General features: G+C 40.9%; 1 protein-coding gene across 7 annotated transcripts in view; it reads right to left on the minus strand.

The window, feature by feature from the left end:
- The window catches only part of LOC115768064 (cAMP-specific 3',5'-cyclic phosphodiesterase), a 141,896-nt gene that overhangs the window by 527 nt on the left and 120,416 nt on the right, over positions 1–20,953 (minus strand). For 3 of the 7 annotated variants that reach the window (XM_030712509.1, XM_030712507.1, XM_030712514.1), the window contains 8 exons: positions 9,974–10,078; positions 7,913–8,096; positions 7,746–7,839; positions 1,932–2,251; positions 879–1,143; positions 708–822; positions 479–641; positions 21–389 (listed from right to left, as the gene is read on the minus strand). In XM_030712509.1, the coding sequence (XP_030568369.1) occupies positions 21–389; positions 479–641; positions 708–822; positions 879–1,143; positions 1,932–2,251; positions 7,746–7,839; positions 7,913–8,096; positions 9,974–10,078 (1,615 nt within the window). Of the gene's footprint in view, positions 1–20; positions 390–478; positions 642–707; positions 823–878; positions 1,144–1,931; positions 2,252–7,745; positions 7,840–7,912; positions 8,097–9,973; positions 10,079–10,782; positions 10,971–19,899; positions 20,073–20,953 lie in introns of those variants that run through there. The other 4 variants (XM_030712512.1, XM_030712510.1, XM_030712513.1 and 1 more) reach the window with 4 other exon arrangements.

Raw genomic sequence — 20,953 nt, forward strand, 5'->3', positions numbered from 1 at the left:
TAAATGATTTGATAAAATACCTGAAAGCGTATCTTCTCATCCTGGGGCATATCATCGGCCGCCGATGGTGGCGGCGATGGCGGTATCATGCTCTGATAGTAGTCTCTGTTCTCTTCAAGCGTATCAAGTATATCCTGTGCATCTGGATGGACCAGATCGGCCCAGGTCTCCCACAGCGGATGCACAATGTAATCGATGAAGCCCACCTGGGACTTCTCGATGGTCGCATTGTGGCGATCGCACATCGGACTGATGTCCATGCCCGATTCGCGCTCCTTGTCGCCCTGTAGAAAGAACTCCTCCATAAGCAGTGCCACCCAACGCTTATATAGCGACAATGGCTTGGTGGGATTGCTCAGATCAGCGCAGTGCACCAGATTCTCAAGCACCTGTGCACAAAACAAGCATAGTGTGAGTGTGAGATAGAGAGAGAGAGAGAGATAGCGAGAGAGAGAGAGAGAGAGAGGGGCTGTCTTGCCTGTATGCGATCTGTGTAGTTGTCCAGCAGCAGCACCCCAGAGCCCGCAACTTTCTTGGTCTCCACCATAGTCTTCAGATCGGCCAGCAGGCTCATGTGCTTGGACATGTCCGTGGAGAGCACAATATCAATAACCATTTTCCTCAATGTTTGGCGTTGTTTCCTAATCAATACACAAAGTCACCGAATTAATATGACACACTTCCCGTTCGCCATATGCAGTACATACTTTTGCATATTACAGAATATATCACATCCTTGATTTTGCAATAACTTGAAGGCAACAGCTAAATGATGATTTTCCAAAACAGATTCGTCATTGTACATTAACGCTAGTTCGGAACCTGTAGAAATGGTACGTATTTTAGATATATCAAATATATAATATATATGTACTTACTTGAATTAACCAAGAATTGATTGGTTAAACCAGGATGATCAACATCGTGTATACAAGCAGCGAACAGCGCCCCGCCCACCTCGAGGGGCGTAAATACACCTTCCAATGCGGGTGTATTCAATAGCACATTTGTGCTCTGTGTCACGTCAGCGGCATGCAGCGAATTGTGAAACGGATTGTCTTTGACATAGTGGTCCTCCAGAGTAGTCATAAAGTTAAGAAAAGTTTTCGGTGGTATCATAAGACTGGTCAGTAATTCTCTACTCTGTAAGCATGTGAAGATAATAAAAGAAATCACTGCATTAGCTTTTGATAAACAAAACAAGTACAAACGCTCGTGTCGAGTGTGCCCTGCAGCTCTCAGTTAATCATATAATATAGCGCAATTCATACTACAGCCTGTTTATCCTGGTGCTAAGAGCTGCATTCTCTATGGGAAATTAAATGTTGATTAGCTTATTTGTTTCTTGTTTGATCTTCATGGAAGGATCCCCACGGTAGGACATAAATATGATAGTCAAATATGCGTCTATACCAAAGCTCAAGGCTCTAGCTCTAGTTCTCTTCAAAAAGTAAAATATTTCCAATTTGTGTATACTATACAAGAGTCCACATACAAAATTTGATGTATCTACCTCTTATAGTTTGTCAGTTATTTCTAAAAACCACGTCTTAAAATCGATATTAATCGATTTTTCGGCAATAAAAGGAGATATCGACAATAAGCAATAACCTCTTTTTTCCCAAGACATATCAGTCTACAGGAGTAACACAGAGGGATGAAGAAAGACACAGACGGACCTGGCTAAATGGACGCAGCTCATGATGAAGAATATATTCGTTTACGGGTTTGTACATGGCTGTCTCTGCCTGTACCGCACATTTGCACAAAACCAATATAACCCATTTTAAATGGGAACAGGGCATAAAGAGAGAGCTTTGTAAATCTCAACTACCAGCAAAAGCCTAGCCGCTGCAAATGCGCGTTATGTGAAATATCGATGCTTAAAGGTTGTATATATCATTACTTGGATATTTAATTGGCTGTCTTACCTGAAATATGGTGTATGCCACACAGGTGAGCGGACGATTGAGGCTCAGCTCACCAATTTTGAATATCTCAATGCCCCACATATCTAGCTCGCCGAGCAGGGTGCCCAGCTCGTTCTCGTTGGGCGTCTCCACACCAAACGTGGGCAGACGCTCCCCGGTGAAGCTGTTGGTGTGCGACAATGGCCGTTTCACACCGCTGATCTGTGACATGGGCGGACCGCGCGGCGATCGACTGCGATATGGCTGGCTTATCGGCGCGGTCACGTGTTCTGTGTTTTCTTCGACGCGCAGCGAGGGTAAATCGAACTCTTGTTGCTTGTCTGCAATGGTATAGAAAAGCACGGAGGTTAGTTGAAAGTACTATAAAGTTATATTTGGTGCTAGCCAGCACTACCTGGCTTTGCACTGTACAAGTTTTTTCCATCATATTCACTTTCGCACTAACTACCCCGTTTTGCCTAAAACAAAAATTGCCACTCAGCCCGTGTTTGAAATTTTAAGAGCTTAAGGCTGAACTGTTGCATACTTTCAGGGGCAGCAATTGCAAGTAATTCACTTTACTGATTTAATTCATTCAATCGATCTCGCAGATCGTTTTATATAGTCACCCTACCTTTGTTAATTTAATATTAGACTTAATAATAGACTGATAAGTAAATTTGCATATACATTTAATTTAAGTTGTTGTAACAGTTAAGCAAAAAACTGAATTAACCAAATTTTAAGACATGTTACACTGGCATATTGCGGGTGTATTTAGTTCGATTATGAAAAAAACACGAAATTAATAAAAAAAATGTGCATATTAAGCTAATTAAATTTTTGGCGCATTTCAAGCGCTTGTTAGAGCATATATATGACAACGTTCTAGTTGAATCAGTTTATTTTTGCAAAATTTGTCAGCACACGAACTCCAGAATCCGAATGGCATTGCCTACATTTGGGCGTAACGTGGATTGCTTTTTTCCCCAGTGCAACAATAACGCAAATTGCCTGTGCAGAGATTAAGATTTATTCAAATTGCGTATTTCGAATGGTTAACAGCAACATGTATGCAGGCTACGGATGACTAAAGCGACACCCTGTCAAGGAAATGCACATCTATATGAATATGCAAGCAAACATTTGATACTCAAAAAGATAGGCCTTAGTAGAGTGATTCAAAGTTTTGTAACCACAAAATGTGACAGATACATAGCACATTTGTGGTCATTAGTCTCAATAGTAAAGGATCTGCTTGACTGTTGTTAATAATACATATATATATATATAGACCTTAACAAATGAGGAGTGCCAATATACCCGATTACGAATGACTACTGACTATAGGGTAAGGAGAGAATACGAAATGCTCGCATTATTACATTTCTCTGCATATACATATACTCTGTATAATGTCAAATGTTGTTGTGGCCGGAATCTGCTGCTGTGCTTTTAGCTGTATCTGGAGCTCTATCTATAAGTTTAGTTTTGGGTAGTCGTTGATGCTAAATTAAATGAAAAACAAACTCTCAAGGGAGTGTGCTAGGGCCCACGCTCTACACCCTCTTTACCTACGATATGCCCACTGGCTCTACAATTGAAGTCGCGGACCCCCACGACCTTACAATCGCCACTTTTGCAGATGACACAGCCATCTTGTCAAGAAACGATTGTGTCTACGAAGCTACCGACGTCCTGCAGCAATATCTCCACCAATTTGAAATGTGGGCCAAGCGCTGGAATATTGGCATTAATTTAAATAAATGCGCCAATGTGACCTATGCGCTACGGAGGGACATGTGTCCGGGAGTTTTCTTGCGCGGCCAATTGGTGACGCACTTCAACAGCCACAAATACTTAGGTGTGCACCTAGACAGACGCTTGAACTTTAACAAGCACATCACAAGTGTCTCTGTAACCCTAAAGAACAGAATAAGAAAACTAAGATGGCTTCTGAGGAGTAGAAATGCGTTGTCATTGAAAAATAAAGTCACCATTTATAAATCCTGCATAGCTCCCGCCTGGCGTTATGGTATCCAGGTATATAGCATTGCTGCAAAGTCCAGTCTTTCAAAAATCAGGGTGCTCCAAGCAAAAACGCTCCGATATCTGTCTGGTGCCCCCTGGTATATGAGAACCTCCGACTTGGAAAAAGACTTAGGAGTGCCCAAAGTCGGGGACATAATAAATATACAGGCCGCAAATTATATAGCGCGACTGAGAAGTCATCCTAATCGACTGGCTAGGCGTCTTCTGAATAGGCGCAGAATTGGAGGACTCCGAACGCGGAGGAGACTACGAAGGTCTCACCCAATAGATCTCCCAGATCGATTTATATAGTTGACACTGTAAATTTGTATATAAGACTTACCAGTAGAATAAGTAGATTGTAAATATTCATACAAATTTAATTTAAGTTGTTCCAGATAATAACAGAAAAATTAAAATAAAGCTAAACTTAATAATCAAGAAAAAAAAAAAAAATCAGAAAGTCGCCCGTTAAATGATTTAAATATTCAATGAATTGATCGAATATAAATATATATTGTCTTTGCTTATAATTCTCAATTGGTTATAGCTTCGTACTGCTCCCAAGGGCTTGCAAATATATTACAACCAGGGCTACAAATACGTTTCACACGAAATACTTGCCAACTGGTTCGTTTCGTGAACATGGTTTTTGATTTCTTGTCAAAATTAAAATGAAACAATATATTTAAAAATTGAGCTCTACTCGAAAGTTTTTAGATGAGCGCAACAATTGGCATATTTATACTTCGAGACTGTATCTCTGTCTGTGTAAAATACAATTTTTAACTAATCTATTTTTGATTGTCACATTTTTTGATAAAACTTGAGATATATTTATTTGAGATAGATTGGTAAACGAATACGCACTTCACGATCAAAATAAACACGAGCTTTCTTTGTTAATGCTTTCTTTAGCCCAGATGAAAAGTCGCACTCAAAGTGAGCACTCAAAGTGGCACATAGGGCATCTGGCTGTCGTTGTTGTGCATGGCTTTTAGTGGTGGTCTTTTAAATGCACACAGCATGACACGCCCACACATCCATATAGAGAGACCTGTACGTATCCTATCCATGACACATCGCTTGCCTGCCCCACGGCGCTAACTCGACGTAAAGCTGTCTCAGCTGGCTGCTGCTGTATTTTTTAATGCCACATTCAAACACACACACACACACACACACACACACACACACACACGCAAGGACACACTGATGCGAGTATATGCAGACATATGTACATATTTTGCATACGATTACGATTTGGTTTTGAGTTTTAAATCTGAAATCCGTGTCGAAGCTTTTATTTTTGCTCGCATGAAGCTCAACGATTTGGCTGATTAACATATGCGAAAGCCGCGGGACATTTCTCTCTCTCTCTCTCTCTCTCTCTCTCTCTCTCTAAAACGCATGTGTGTGTGTTCGTATTGCAAAGCTGTTTCAATTAAGCTCCCGCCGCATTCGCAATCGCAGTTAACTTCGTGGACATCACGTATACGCACGGTGGCCGCACGGCTTTCTTTTTGTTTTTGTTTTTATTGTATGCCATTATAGAGGGTATTACAGTCGTGTCATACAATGTGTAAGGAATAGTAGGAGACATCATTGAGCCTTTGACGTATATATATATTCCAGATCAGTATCAACAGTCGAGTCGATATAGCCATGTCCCTCTGCAGAGTCTTGTAATGAAACTTTGCCTAGATCCGACATTTTGGTGTAGGCAGAACACATGCCAGAATTGGACGGATCGAATTATTATATAATGTAGCTGATACAGGATGAATCGGGTAAAAATTAGTAAGTGAAAGTTGATTGTTTTTTATTGAAATTCGGGGCATTTTCCAGCTGTGCCCTAATTCTTTGGCATTAGCAAAATCTAATTAACATTAGCTATATCAAATATATCATATCTATATATATATATAATATATCCTAAAAGCTATGGAAGCAATGCGTTGAATAATGAGTTTTTGGATGGAAAACTTGATTGCAAGCTTTAAGCTTCTTCTTGAAAGTCTTATTCCAAAAAGCAGTTCGACGAGTGCATTGAGTATTCGGTGTGCCGTTCTTTTATTTTTGTTGGTTTTTTTTTGTGAGCTCGGTTTGGTTAGTCGACTTATCGACTGGGCGACACATTTATGTTGTCCTGGTCCTGTGCGACTTTTAGGTCGAGCGAGCGGCAGCTGCTTCTGTTTCAAATGAAGTGTTACAAATGGACATTAGGGCCGCCTGCGTGTGTGTGCGTGCACATATACATAGGTGCTAGATGGGTTTGGGTGAAATGCGATTTTATGCTTGATAAACTACAATAACAACAAAAGCAACTACCAAAGGCAAAGGGCCGAAAAAGAAACAAAAACAAAAACACGCTAGTGGCCGCAAAGGTGGGCAGAAAAGGCCAGTTTAGGCCTGGCCCGGTGCGGCGAGCGGAGCCAGTTGGCAACATTTTTGGGCAGTTGGCAACTTGGCCATTTAAGTTAAGTTCGAGCCGAGTTGAGTTGAGTTGAGTTGCGTTCAGTTCGGCTTTGGCTTAGCTCAGCGAAGCAGAAATATGGACAAATGTGCAAATATGTTGCCCACCTTATGCTTGGCAACACCCACACATTTAGGCAACGGCCGCCCCCAAAGCCTTTTACATTCTCTTAACTCTTTTTATTTTTGGTTCTTTTTTTTTGTTTTGCCTTGCTTTGACCGTGTGTTGCTCTTGCGCTTTGCACCTTTGTTTGTGCACGTCCTGCGGCAACGGCAGCGTCAAACGTGTTCGTAGTTTAAGTTCTTCTTCTTCTTCCAATAGGGAGTATGCTGCGTTGGCGGGCGTGGCTGTTGGGTTCTTAGGTTAAACAATGAAATTTCCACTTCATCTGTTTTTATGCTGCTCTGCATAATTTAATTTTGCACTTTCAATTCGTTGGATTTGGCTTAAGTTTTATTATTTCAGTTTTGGCACGCATTTTTGTATGTTTATTTGTTTTTTTTTTGTTTTTCTTTTTTTTTTTGTTTGATTTTACTCGCTGCTTTTCAATTTATTCGCTGTGCATAACTGTGCTCTTTTCTCTAGCATGTCACAAAACTTTTCGAATTCGCGTGTTTTTTTTTGTTTTTGCTTTTTACCTAGCTCTAATTGGTGGAAGGGGGGTGGGGCAGGGTTGACGCTACTTGAACTTTCCTGTGGTTAATGCGAATTTATTGCATGCTTTTGTGTGTCGCCAACAACAATAACAACAAGAACAACAACAATTGAAATGTCATCAACTGCAGACAAAAGGGAGTTGAACCCGTGAAAGCTCTTGAATATCCTTCAGTACATTTGCATTGGACTCACAATTTGTTGTTGCCATTGATATGGACTCAAAAAGATTTCCCAACCAACTGAGTTGGTACGGAAAAGTAACTTTTCCCATTAAAAAGTGCTTGAACCATTAAACGCTGATTCAAATTGAAAAGCGATTAATATGAAAGACATTTTATCGATAGCATTTAAAGACTTCTGAACTTATGAACTTCTTAGCAACTATCGATAGATACAATTGATAAGATCGATAAAACTATCGAAGGCACCTATCGCTAAGTTGCTTGCGTTTCTGCCCCTTTGATACCATCGACTTCACCAAACACTAAGTGCGCAGTTAAACTATCGATAACATGCCGCTCACTGTTATCTACCATCAATTGTTTTTTTTAGCTATTGTTAATTTCAATATTGAAGCACTAAAGTTATCGAAACCGATATCATAAATGTCAATCGATAGTTTCGAATCGAATTTTGCTTCCTGATAACGATTACGTTTTAGCGGGACTTACCCAAAAATGTTGAACATATATATTCGGAAATTTGATTTCCCGATCTGCTGGACTCGCTGAAGTGTGAGAGCTCCTTGTTGAGCATGCGTTTAAACTGCAAAATGGAAAAGGATAGTGGAAACTAGAATTAGTAACGATGTCGATAAGTATTTATCGATTTAACGCACCTTAAGCGATGCCATGTCGGAGACACTGCGGTGCGTTTGTATGGTATCCAGTTGATCTAAACACCAATCCAACTCCTCAATGGTATCGGTGGCTAGGCGTGTGTAGGCCTCATCGCCCTGTGCTAGTTGGACACCGCCAGCATTTCCGGCCCGTCCGGATGATGATTGAGCTGGCCGCCTGGATCTTGTTTGATTAATACATGATTTTCACGCGCACAGACACACACACACACACACACACACACGCGCACAGAAATAGTGAGACGGAGTGGGAGTAACAGATAGAAGGGATAGAAGGGAGGAGATGAGATTGTGTGAGAGAAATAGAGAGAAGTGGAGTAGGAGAATAGCGTGGGAATTATTGTGAATTTGGGAGAAACAAGAACGGGTACGGGTGCGGGTACATGTACAATAACAACAACAAACAAGAGAACAAACAAAATTCGAAAAAAATAAACAAGAAATTAGAAATGATAAACGTTCAAAAAAAAAGGAGGAGAAAAAAAACAGAGAACATTGACAAAATATGTTGGAATATGCAAAAGGTCACGGAATGTGGGGTTAAAGGGGGCGAGGGGAGTAGCACAGAGTTTTAATAGTTTTTTGTTTTGTTTCGTTTTTTGTAAACAACCACACACAGCAAGAAATACACGTGTTTACAACATTGAGAATTAGAAATTTTTGCATTAAAACAACAACAACAACGAGTAAATGTTGTATTTGGCGAGCGAGCGAGCGAGACACAAATAAGTATGTTATTATAAGTATATATATGTATATATGCACACATATATATGTAGCAATAGACAAAGAAACAGAGAGAGAGAGAGAGAGAGAGAGAGAGAGAGAGAGAGAGAGAGAGAGAGAGAGAGAGGAAAAAAATATGAACAAAATTTAATTGAAGAATCTGTGGTTTTCTGTACAACATTGAAAAAAATTATTGATTAGCTTATATTTAATTTGCATACTCATGGACTTATGTAGCTTAAAGGGGGTGGGGATTAACGAGGGGTTTACCATTTTTGGGATTTAATTGGTATTTCTTTTTTTCGTTCAAACACATCTAGATGGTTAGATATTGGTGCCAATAACAACAACAATAGGAGCATCAAAGTAAAGAGAGACATTCTTCCAAGCAACAATATTGAACGCTTCACTCGGCCTTACCCCGGCCTCACCCTCGCCACGCCCCCTTTTGGTCCGTTGCCTGCCCAGTTCAACAGAACTGAAAATGTTCTAAATTTGAGTTCCGTCATATTCGATGGAAAAATTATAAATAAATTGTACGCTACGGTTTTTATTTGCGGTATTTTTGGCACGTCAACACGGTGCCACACAAACCGTTGTCCCGACACCTCATTCATTCTACCTCTTCGACCCCCCCCATCCCTTCACCATGCGCCCCCGTCTTGCCACGCCCGCCCTTTGAATACTGTAGGCTGGTTTCTTCGCATCATTGTCGTCATTTCTCTTTAAGTGGGTCTTTATTCATCTGTGTTTGTCCGTGGCTCTGTGTGTGTGTGTGTGTAAGTGTGGTGCGGCTGGGGGTTGGTGGGAATTACAAATACACACACGCACACACTAGCATGCATAGGCATACATGTGTAGACAAAAACTATTGTTAGTCGGAAGAATATATGAATGCCTTATGCTTTTGTTGTTGTTCGGGTTCTTGTTATTGTTATTTGTAGTTGCCACTTGATTAATTAAAGTGTGAGATGACAACAAGATATTGAGCGAGATAGAGAGAGATAGAGAGAGAGAGAGAGAGCACACACAGAGAGCGAGCGGGAGGGACATCGACAGGCAGCAAGACAGGGAGGGTCAGACAGGGCCAGGGAGACAGCTATATAAGAGCAAGAGATTCAGGGAACGGTAAGGTTAAAGAATGGAAAGAAGGACTCGTTGCTGAAGTGGGCTGGGTTGTGGGGGAGGTGGATCATGTACACTCATCTTAGCTGGCTTGTCAAGGATCGCGGTGGTCATGATGTGGTCAATTTGGTGACAGGGCTTTGATGATTGAACGGCATAATGGGCGTGTCAAGGTCACAATCGACTTACTTGTTTGATGCTGGTACATTTGTCAGACTTAATAAATTGTTGCGCACTGAACGTAAGCTGGCTAAAATTTGGGCAAACGGCGTTACAATGAGATCCTCGCCATGGCTGTAAAAAGAGAAAGAAGAGAGAAAAATTGATTAGAGAGAGTAGTTTACAATACACACAAGCACATAGAACACTTTGACACACAGACATGCAAAACAAGAAATGAGCGCGTAGAGTAAGCGATTATTGGGGCTGTGGAGCCGATGAGAGTGTCCAGATATCACACTCCCAATGGCGCAACCACAAAGTAGCGAGTAACGCGAACAGTGACTCCCTGAAATAGTAAAGGTAGAAGTAGCGAGTACTTCGAGGATCGATTAGCTAACGTAGCGAGTAGCAGAAGTAAAGAAAAACAGATGAAACGTATAAGCAGAAAGTAACAGATGTAGCGAGTAACCGAAGTAACGAGTAAAATATACAGCGCGTAATATATGTAGCGAGTAACACATGTTGCGATTAATAGATGGAGCGACCAACAGAAGTAGCGAGAAACAGAAGAAGCGAGTCACAGTAATAGATGTAGCGAGTAACAGAGGAAGCGAGAAACAAAAATAGAGAATAGCTAAAATAGCGAGTCGCAGCAGTAGAGAGTACCAATAGTACTAACTGACAGAAGAGTAGCGAATTAATTAATAAGAGAACGCAAAACGTTTAACCATTGCATCTCGTTTTGATTTCGCTTCTGCCTGACTCTTTTGCGGTTTGCACTCGAATTGGTTGGCTTCAATCCTAAAAGCTGCCGGCAAAAACCATCGAATGATTACCATCTAGTGCAATTTTCGACATGAGAGTGTATATATATTGGACATAGATTCATAAGAGCTAGCATTGAGTGACCCTTTCCACCGAATTGAATCCATGAAATGCAACACAGAATTTAGCACGGCTTCAATTAGACTATACAGTTTTTGTTTCCATATCCACACCCAATTTTTATTATATTTTTACATTCAAATTTTCAAGCTGATTTAAATTGAAATGCCTGTGTGCCTAAACCAATTGGCTGGCAAATCAACTGGAATACTCCCAGAAGCCTCAATGCCCAAAGCCTTATATGATATGACAACCTGTCCCCGATGCGGGGGCCTTACCAGGTGGCGGCCAGTTGTTGGCCAGCCGCAAAAGGTCAGCGGCATTGCCACGAATAGATATGCCCCCCTCAAAAAAAAAACACAACAAAAAAAAAAATGAAAGGAAAACACAAAGGAAGGCAAAGGAAAGCGGTGAATTATGGAATAAAGGACGTTTAAGTTTTTTGCACCGGCCAACTGGATGCAGGTTGGCTCGAAATTTCCACACATATATGCGGAACAAAAAGCGGCGCGCACAATTTGTGAAAACGTTTCTCGCCGCACACGAGCCACTTGGCTCAAAATATTTGTGCCGAAAATAAATATAAAATGGGTAAAAAAAAAGGAATAAATTAAAAAAAAAACACACACACACAGACATTTATACATATATATATATATATATATATATACAGCCAGGAGACGTGCACTTTGTCGTTGACAAACAAAAAATGGCATAAATTAATATTAATAAAATAAAATTAAAGAAAAAGAGGCAAAGAAAACAACAAACAAAAATAAAGTTTTCGACCCATCTGTGACGTCACGAGGCGACGACGTTGGCGGCGCTAAAATTAAAATTCACTTTTATTTATTAATTTTTTTTTTAATTTTTATATTTTATTCATACCCTATATTCGCATAATTTTCTTAAAACGGGGTGTTCACAAGTTGTTCAACTGTTGCAAGCACCCAACTCTGTATCTAGCAGGTTTACCTTATCTTCCATTAACTGCTCTAGACTAGAGAGTACGTGCATATATTAGATAGATATTAGGCTATGAAAATACCAATTGGTGACAGTTTATAAATTCGATAAATCTATCTGAAGTTGACAATAAGTTGTTTATTGTGATTTTCTCTGTCTTTGTGTACGTGTCAACAGGGGCTACAACGTCTTGCAATTTCGACTAGAGCTTTGCTATTTCTATGTCCAGCACTCATTGAAAATGGTTAAAAAAAGGTCAACTGCCTGGCATATCATTTCTTGAGCTGCAACAACAGCCGAGTCGACTAAGCCATCTTGGCAACAACAAGAGCTACAGACTTGCAAATTGAAATATATATTCTCCTATGCGTCAAATGTGGTATGTGGTAGGTCAAATTTCCTTCAGAGCTGAAGACTCTCATTATTTAAAATCTCAGCTTTGTGCTATGGTATTTAAGCACGTTTTATATGCCGCGAAAATTTCTAAAAGATCGGACTGTAAACGCCGATGCTATTCACGCCTTTTCAAGAAATTATGTAGAGGTAGCTTATTGCGCGAAGCAGGGTATTCCCTAGTTGGGCACGCCACCGGCTAGAGCACTATTGTTAAATTTGTAGTATACGTACGCGTGCACACGTACGCACATTTCTGGGCCGTTCAGCCTTAAAGCCAATTGGCTGGCAATGAAAATGGTTGGTAAACTGAAATTTTCATATGAGATTTGGCGACTGTTTAAAAATGTTCAATGAAAATTCCGCGAAGCGACGTCTTTTAAAAGAGACGGACAGATGCATATACATATATGTGTATAAATGGAGAGAGTGAGAGAGGGAGAGAGAGAGAGAGAGAGAGAGAGAGAGAGAGAGAGAGAGAGAGAGAGAGAAAGAGAGAGGGAGAGATGGGAAAAGTGACAACGATATACGATTAATGATGCCAACTCATTTACAGCCAGGTTGCCAGCCCCTCCACCCGCAACGCTTCCAATCGCTGAGCCCTGTGGTATGTCTGCCTGATTTTTTGGCACGTCGCTCTCCTGCATGTGTGTGTGTGTGTCGCAACAATTGTACAAATACAATCCATCCATTTGTCCATCCAAAGTGGCAACCATAAATAACAACAAGCGGTAAACGCAGGCCAAATGCAACAACATTCACCTCCAATACGAGACCTTGAACCACTCGCAGTCCCAGTCCCAGTCCCAACCTCAAATTTCAATCCCAGTCTCCACCTTTGTGCACATTTTTCAGTGGCACCTCCACCTTCAGTTTGAGCTCTTCCCTTTTGGCCCCAACGTGTCGCCAGACTTTGCCACTTTGCAGACAGACGAAATGTTTTCGTTAGCGATTTGTCATTTTAAATCATGTCTCTACTCAGCTCGTATTCTCAATTTCTCATTTTCCCATTTTCGCATTTCCTCGTAATCTCTGTTCTCTGCCGTTTATTAGAGCGTTTCTAGTTCGTTATTCGATTATGAATACTGCGACGCATTTCGCCGACAGATTCAAAAACATGTTCATGACTCACACATCGCGTTTCGTATTCGGTTTTTGCGCTGGATTCAGCCTAGTTCTGAATAAAGGCTCATCAAATCTGATGTTTCAAATGCATTCAGAATTATTTGCAGCTATATTACAAGAAAGTGTCATAACAGAAGCAATGTATGCAAAATGTAGGATAGTATAAAACCAAATTCCCAAATTGTAAAAGGGTTTCCTATGAGAACTTAAGCCTAGCCGCCTATTTTGGGGGCATGGCTAGTTCGACGGGCAAATATTAATAGAATAATTAAAAATCTGCCTGGGCTTTTAGTTTTTTATTACCTTTTATAGGGCATTAACTACTTGCTTGCAAAAAGACAATCTATCGAAAGACTTCGGAGACGTTGCTTTTAAGTTAATTTAAGCCTAACTTAGTCGCAACGTTATGAATAGTAAAAAAAAAATATAACTTCAATTATTATTTAAAAAAAAAAAAAATAAAACAATTTTTTTTCCTTAAATAAAAGTGTCTTTCAAAGACACATAATTTGAAAAAAAAATGTATATGCTAAGTATATTAAAATTATAATACATCTTCATAAACAAAAATATATAATTTAAAAAGAGGAGAAAATACGCCGCGGATTTAATATCCTTGTAGGTATTTGCCTTTTGCAGATATGTCAGAATAATGAAGCTCTCAAATGCTGAGTTTGAGGAAAATATTCTTTTTTCATCAAAAAAAAAAAAAAAATTGTGTACCATTAAATTTATAATTTTCGTGAAAAATTAATAAGAAAAAAACAACATTGAGCCAAACAACATTGGGCATGGATGTTAGTGCATCCACGCCCTCTCAACCGAGAGAGCTGCGACCAGAATTCGCTAAAATGATGAGAATTGCTGGCGCTACACCTGCGGAAATTCGTGAAATGATATCCCTAAATACTGTAAGTGCTTCAAATACTGCAAGTAAGTGCAGTAGCAGCAATTTTGCAGCAACGACATGCACATTGACGTCGACAAACTCCATCTACGCGTCTACCTACACTGTCACAACTTCAAGTGGAGGAGTGTGCACCATCCCAAATATTAACTACAAAAGTGTAGTTGCAGGCGCATCAGAAAATAATATCAATGAACTAGGAAAGTCATCAGTGAAATCACTCAGCTGGATGACGACCAAAATAAAACGTAAGCTGCCTTCAAGCTTTCCAAAAGAAAATGGTAAAAAAGGGAGGTTAATTGCATCTCAGATATCGATGGACAGACGTCTAAAGGAGATCCCAATAAACTCAAAAAACCAATTTGCAATACTGGATAATGAAGAAAACGATGATCCTACAGAGGAGGAAATAGCCCATGCCGAGGCACTGGCAGAAGAGATGGAAGTAGAGCTGAATGCGGAAAAAGAAGCCAGAGTACCCAGATCCAGGAAGCCACCCCCCATCTTCATTGAAAATGTAAACAATGTGACCCAGATGGAGGCAGAGCTTGATACAGTCATTGGGTCAGATAGTTATACCCTCCACGTTGGAACACAAGGAAAAGTAAGAGTTCACGTTGAAAACTCGAATTCATATCGAAGCCTAGTGCAGTTTCTCAAAGAAAATAATGCACATCACTTTACATACCAACTGAAGGAAGACACGGCCTTCAGGATTATCGTCCGCAATTTGGCTAGCACCACGCCTGAAGATAGCATTAAAGAGGAGTTTATGCGATATGGACACAGTGTCCTTCGTATCCACAATCCTCGTCCTCGTAAGGCCCAACAACAGGAAAACGGTGAAGCCATTGAGGAACTAATACAAAATAATTTCTTTTTCATTGATTTGGCTCGCGAGCCTAATAATAAGGATGCGCTGAAAATCAAGCAAATAGGGCGACAAAGAGTCTTGGTTGAAATACCAAAGAAAAATTTGAATGCCATCCTGTGCCACAGATGCCAAGGATTTGGACATACAAAAAACTTATACCTGTGGAAAGTGTGCTCAAAATCATCCAACAGCTCAATGCAAAGAAACCTTGGTTGAGAATCTTTGCTGTATCAACTGCGGTGGAAACCATGAGGCTTGGCATAAGGGGTGCAATGTGTTCAAAGCTAGAACGCAAGAAAGAAGACCAAAAGTAAGTCTAGGCTTTAAAAGTAATGTCAGTGGCAAAAAAGACCGTCAGCAACACATTCCAGCAACCTTAGTGCGTGGAAATATTTCGTACGCCGATACTCTGCGTACTGGGCTGGAAAAGTTCAATAAAGAGACGTCAATTAGGAACCCTACCCCCAAGCACCAAGATACCCCACCCCACAATAGTTCAAGGCTGGAGGCTGCAATAGAAGCACTCACTGTGAAAGTCGACACTCTACAAGCTATGTTTAAGGAACTTCAGGAGACGAATCAGTTCCTAAAACAAATGTGTCTGAGTCTATTGAACGCCAAAAAATGATGCACAATTCACTAAGCCTCGGATTGTGGAATGCCCGTGGTATATCTGGGCATGTGGAGGAGCTTAAGCACTTCCTAACTGAACATAATATTGACGTGATGCTAATTACAGAGACCTGGCTTCAGACCGGTGTATCCATCTTTATTCCAGGCTACAAAATTCACAAAGCGGATCATCCTAGCGATAGAGCAAGAGGAGGAGCGGCGGTGCTTATTAAGCAGGAGATCGAATATTTCCGAAATGAACCGGTAAGGATGGAGAAATTGCAAATGGCCAGCATCCAGATTGCAACTAGCAGGGGTCAATTAACCATCGCTTCGGCATATCTCCCGCCGCAACTGTCGTGGTCAGCAATGGAATTCCAGCAACTTCTTAGCGGACTAGGAAGAATGTTCCTTATAGGAGGCGATTTTAACGCCAAAAACAGATGCTGGGGTTGCTTTAGAGCTAACGCAAGAGGCACCTGCTTACTGGACGCGGTGCAAAACTCATCATCTGAAATACTAGCGACTGGGCAAGCCACTCATTTCCCGTTTGCCCAAAGTTACACGCCGAGTGCCATTGACTTCTTTAATTATAACGGACTTCACCCAGATGGCTTAAGTATAAGGCCTGAGTTTCAGCTATCCTCTGATCATATCCCACTAGTAGTTGGTTACGACTGTATTCCAAAGGGCAAAACAATTAAAGGTCGTCTGCTGCCTCCTGGAGCCAACATTGCTGCTTTTCGACGAGATCTAGAGGAAACTCTAGACCTAAACTTGGAAATACTTGCACCAGAAGACATCGAAGATGTATATGCGCTATTCCTGAACAAGGTTCACTCGGCAGCCCTCATTTCTGCGCCAGTAAGCCGATCAGAAAGTTCACGACCACAAGTGAGACTTCCGCCAGCAATCCATACACTACTGCTGATTAAGAGAAGGATTAGAAGGCAGTACTGTCGAACCGGAGATCCAATTGTGGACAGGATCTACCGTAGAGTGTCGAACCGTGTCAAAAAGCTGCTGCAGCTGAATAGACAAAGGGAAACCGACCGTTTTTTGGAAAATGTTTCTCCAGATGAATCCTCAAGTCACTCCCTGTGGAGACTGACGAGAAGGCACAAACAGCAAGTGTCCCCCAAATATCCGATCAGAAAGCCTGATGGATCTTGGGCCAGATCCCCAAAGGAACGGGCTGATGCATTTGCCGAAGACTTGGAGGATCGCTTCAAGCCTTTTAATACAAGTTCGGCAAGCATGAACAGAAGGGTTCAACTCACACTGGAGAGCCCAGGCCAGCTAAGCCTCCCAGTTGCTCCAATCACTGTCAACGAAGTATCAGACCACATAGCAGCACTTAAGACAAGAAAAGCTCCTGGCGATGATGGCATCGACAACATAACACTAAAAGCATTGCCGGTCAGAGCAGTCCTATTTTTAGTGTTAATCTTTAATGCGGTATTGAGATTGGGGCATGTTCCAAGCCAATGGAAAAAGGCGAGAATATGCATGATCTATAAGGCTGGAATGAGCCCCTCGTCCCTAGACTCATACAGGCCTATTAGTTTGTTGCCCACGATCGGAAAACTATTCGAACGTTGTCTGCTTACGAGACTGCTGTCTTTGGACAGAATTAAAGAAAAAATTCCCCCCTTTCAGTTTGAGTTCCGAAAATCTCATGGCACACCGGAACAGCTAAATAGGGTGGTGAATTTTATCCTCGAGGGTTTCGAAGCCAAAGAGTACGTAGTGGCAGCGTACTTAGACATAAAACAAGCCTTCGACAGAGTCTGGCATGATGGGCTACTCTGCAAAATTAAGCCCTTACTGCCACCTCAACTATATTTAATTGTGCAGAATTATTTGACAAACCGGTCATTTTCGGTAGTACTCGATGGAGTTGAGTCAAACATGAAGGCCATCGGGGCTGGCGTTCCTCAAGGGAGTGTGCTAGGGCCCACGCTCTACACCCTCTTTACCTACGATATGCCCACTGGCTCTACAATTGAAGTCACAGACCCCCACGACCTTACAATCGCCACTTTTGCAGATGACACAGCCATCTTGTCAAGAAACGAATGTGTCTACGAAGCTACCGACGTCCTGCAGCAATATCTCCACCAATTTGAAATGTGGGCCAAGCGCTGGAATATTGGCATTAATTTAAATAAATGCGCCAATGTGACCTATGCGCTACGGAGGGACATGTGTCCGGGAGTTTTCTTGCGCGGCCAATTGGTGACGCACTTCAACAGCCACAAATACTTAGGTGTGCACCTAGACAGACGCTTGAACTTTAACAAGCACATCACAAGTGTTTCAGTAACCCTAAAGAACAGAATAGGAAAACTAAGATGGCTTCTGAACAGTAGAAATGCGCTATCTTTAAAAAATAATGTCACCATTTATAAATCCTGCATAGCTCCCGCCTGGCGTTATGGTATCCAGGTATATAGCATTGCTGCAAAGTCCAGTCTTTCAAAAATCAGGGTGCTCCAAGCAAAAACGCTCCGATATCTGTCTGGTGCCCCCTGGTATATGAGAACCTCCGACTTGGAAAAAGACTTAGGAGTGCCCAAAGTCGGGGACATAATAAATATACAGGCCGCAAATTATATAGCGCGACTGAGAAGTCATCCTAATCGACTGGCTAGGCGTCTTCTGAATAGGCGCAGAATTGGAGGACTCCGAACGCGGAGGAGACTACGAAGGTCTCACCCAATAGATCTCCCAGATCGATTTATATAGTTGACACTGTAAATTTGTATATAAGACTTACCAGTAGAATAAGTAGATTGTAAATATTCATACAAATTTAATTTAAGTTGTTCCAGATAATAACAGAAAAATTAAAATAAAGCTAAACTTAATAAACTTAAAAAAAAAAAAAAAAAAAAGAGGAAAATATATGGCATACAAGAAACTATATATTGATGGATCGTTCCTATAATATAGTAGCCCAATATTGGTAAGATTTTGCATATGTGTAGAAAGCATGGTCAAAATTATAAACGCCGAGTTTGGTCAAAATATTTTGAAACACCAAAAAGTTTTTCTATACTAGAACCTACTCTCCGACCAATCGTTGCTATGACAACTATATGATATAGTGGCTCGATCCGGCCGGTTCCAACACATGTACTGCCTCCAAAATAAAGATGGCCCTATGCTAAGATTCAAGACGATAGTTTTCAGACTGAGCGACTAGTTCGCATAGAAACAGACAGAAGGGAAGAGAGACGAACGGCCAGACACGCTATATCAACTCGACAATTGATACTGATTTAGAATATATAGAATAATTGGGATTGAAGATGTCTACTTCTATGCGTTACACATTTCATGACAAAATCATAATACCCTCTATAAGCATAGACAAAATGTAAAATGTTGCTTGTTCGCTTAACAAATATTCAATGTATCTTAAAGCAAATGAAATTCAAAAGATATTTCCTTTTTCTGTTATCAGTCTAATAGATATTGGATCTCTTGTGACAATCCTGCGACTCAATTAAAGATTTTATGGCCTTTTTTCTCTTGAATTCAAACAAGCTTAATAGTTATAACAATTAGACACAAGTGTTATAATCTTATAGCTTGTCATTTCATTTAATGTTGTCAACGTGAAGAGAATTTTAAAATCGATATAAGAAAACGCCATTTATATATTTAATTTAATTGTTATTGAGCATAAAATGAGTTGTTTCGCACACAAAACAAGGGAACTTGTATCGAAAGTGATTTGAAGAGCAATTTTAATTAGCCAATTAATGTTGATAAATATAATCACGATGAAATTAAATGCTCTCTGAGTTGCCTTTTAGTAGCACACACTAATTAAACTAAAATAAGTGTGCCATAAAGAAAGTTAGACAAACAAATCGTTTGATCAGATACTTCATTTGTATCTTTAGCAAAGTTTGAGTCTAATTTGTGTGTGTGTGTGTGCGTGTGTGTGTGTTCATAATTAATTAAGAAATGTGTATGCACGCCAGAGATGCGTAACTAAACAAACTGACAGCCGAGACAGATTTTCTGTGTTGTTTTTGTGGCATCATTAAAACTGAAAATATAAATACAAAGGCAGCATCTATTGGGCTGGGGTGGGGAGGGGCGGCGAGCCCTAGGCGAGCTTTTGTTAGTTGATTCTGATTGGGGCTGGGTCTGGGGCTGGGGCTGGGGCTGGTTTACCTGCGCTGCGATTTGATGGAGAACATGTTATCCCGATCGGCCAGTATGGTAACGGCCAGATCGTCCTGCATTATGGAGGGTATCATATTGAAGAAGCTGTGCACACGCGGCAGCGACTGCGACGATGCTGACTTTTTGTTCAACATGGCGACACTTGCACACACACATACGCACACACGCACACACACACACACACAGCAAAACAATTGAAAAATAAACTTTAAGGCTCGATCATTAGAGCCGGCGTCAGTTTGGCCAATTTTCAATCACAATTTCAATTTCAATTCTAAATTCAGTGCGATTTCTCGGATTGCTGCAACTATTATCTTGCGGATTACTACAGATGGCAACAACAATGGCATAGACAACGGCAACGACAACGACAACGACAACAACGCGACGACAACGCAAATGCTTTTTGAATTTTCCACGAGTGCGCGCTGGCCGAGAATGAGCGCGTCCCGCGGCGTGGCCAGCAAAAATACAAAACTCAAAACACAACTTGCGCGCTCAGGAATGAAAAAATTAAGAAAATTATAGTAGAAAACGACAGCAGCGACGGCGACGGCGACGGCGACGGCGACGACGACGACGACGACGCCAGCGGCCACAGAGACAGAGACAGAGACAGCGCAGCGCAATCAGAGGCAGCGGAGCAGCTGGCAACGGGCGGCAGCCATCAGCTGAGCTGAACGTAACGTAAGAAACAAATTATATTCAACTTAAAAAAATATGTATAAAAATAAATAAAATGTAATTTGTGCATGTGTGCGAGCGTGTGTATTTTTGTGTGTCATTTCATTTTCATCATTTGTGCCTGTGCTTTTTTTTTGTCTTCTTCTGCTTTTTGCGCGCGTACGATTTTTGCTTGCTTTTCATCATGAGCCGCAACAACAACAGCAACAGAGAAGAAGAGCGAACCAGAACCGACACAACATGTACAACATTTGCTCAATTCTTGAAATATACAGGGTGTCGCCTTGACACAAATTTGTTTATCGAATGCAAGACAGAAGAATCTTTCTTCGTATTTAAAAAAAAGATACTCATATTT

The sequence above is a fragment of the Drosophila novamexicana genome, unplaced genomic scaffold (assembly GCF_003285875.2).
Source record: "Drosophila novamexicana strain 15010-1031.04,08,12 unplaced genomic scaffold, DnovRS2.1 tig00001583-arrow-arrow-pilon, whole genome shotgun sequence".
Lineage (NCBI taxonomy): Eukaryota > Metazoa > Arthropoda > Insecta > Diptera > Drosophilidae > Drosophila > Drosophila novamexicana.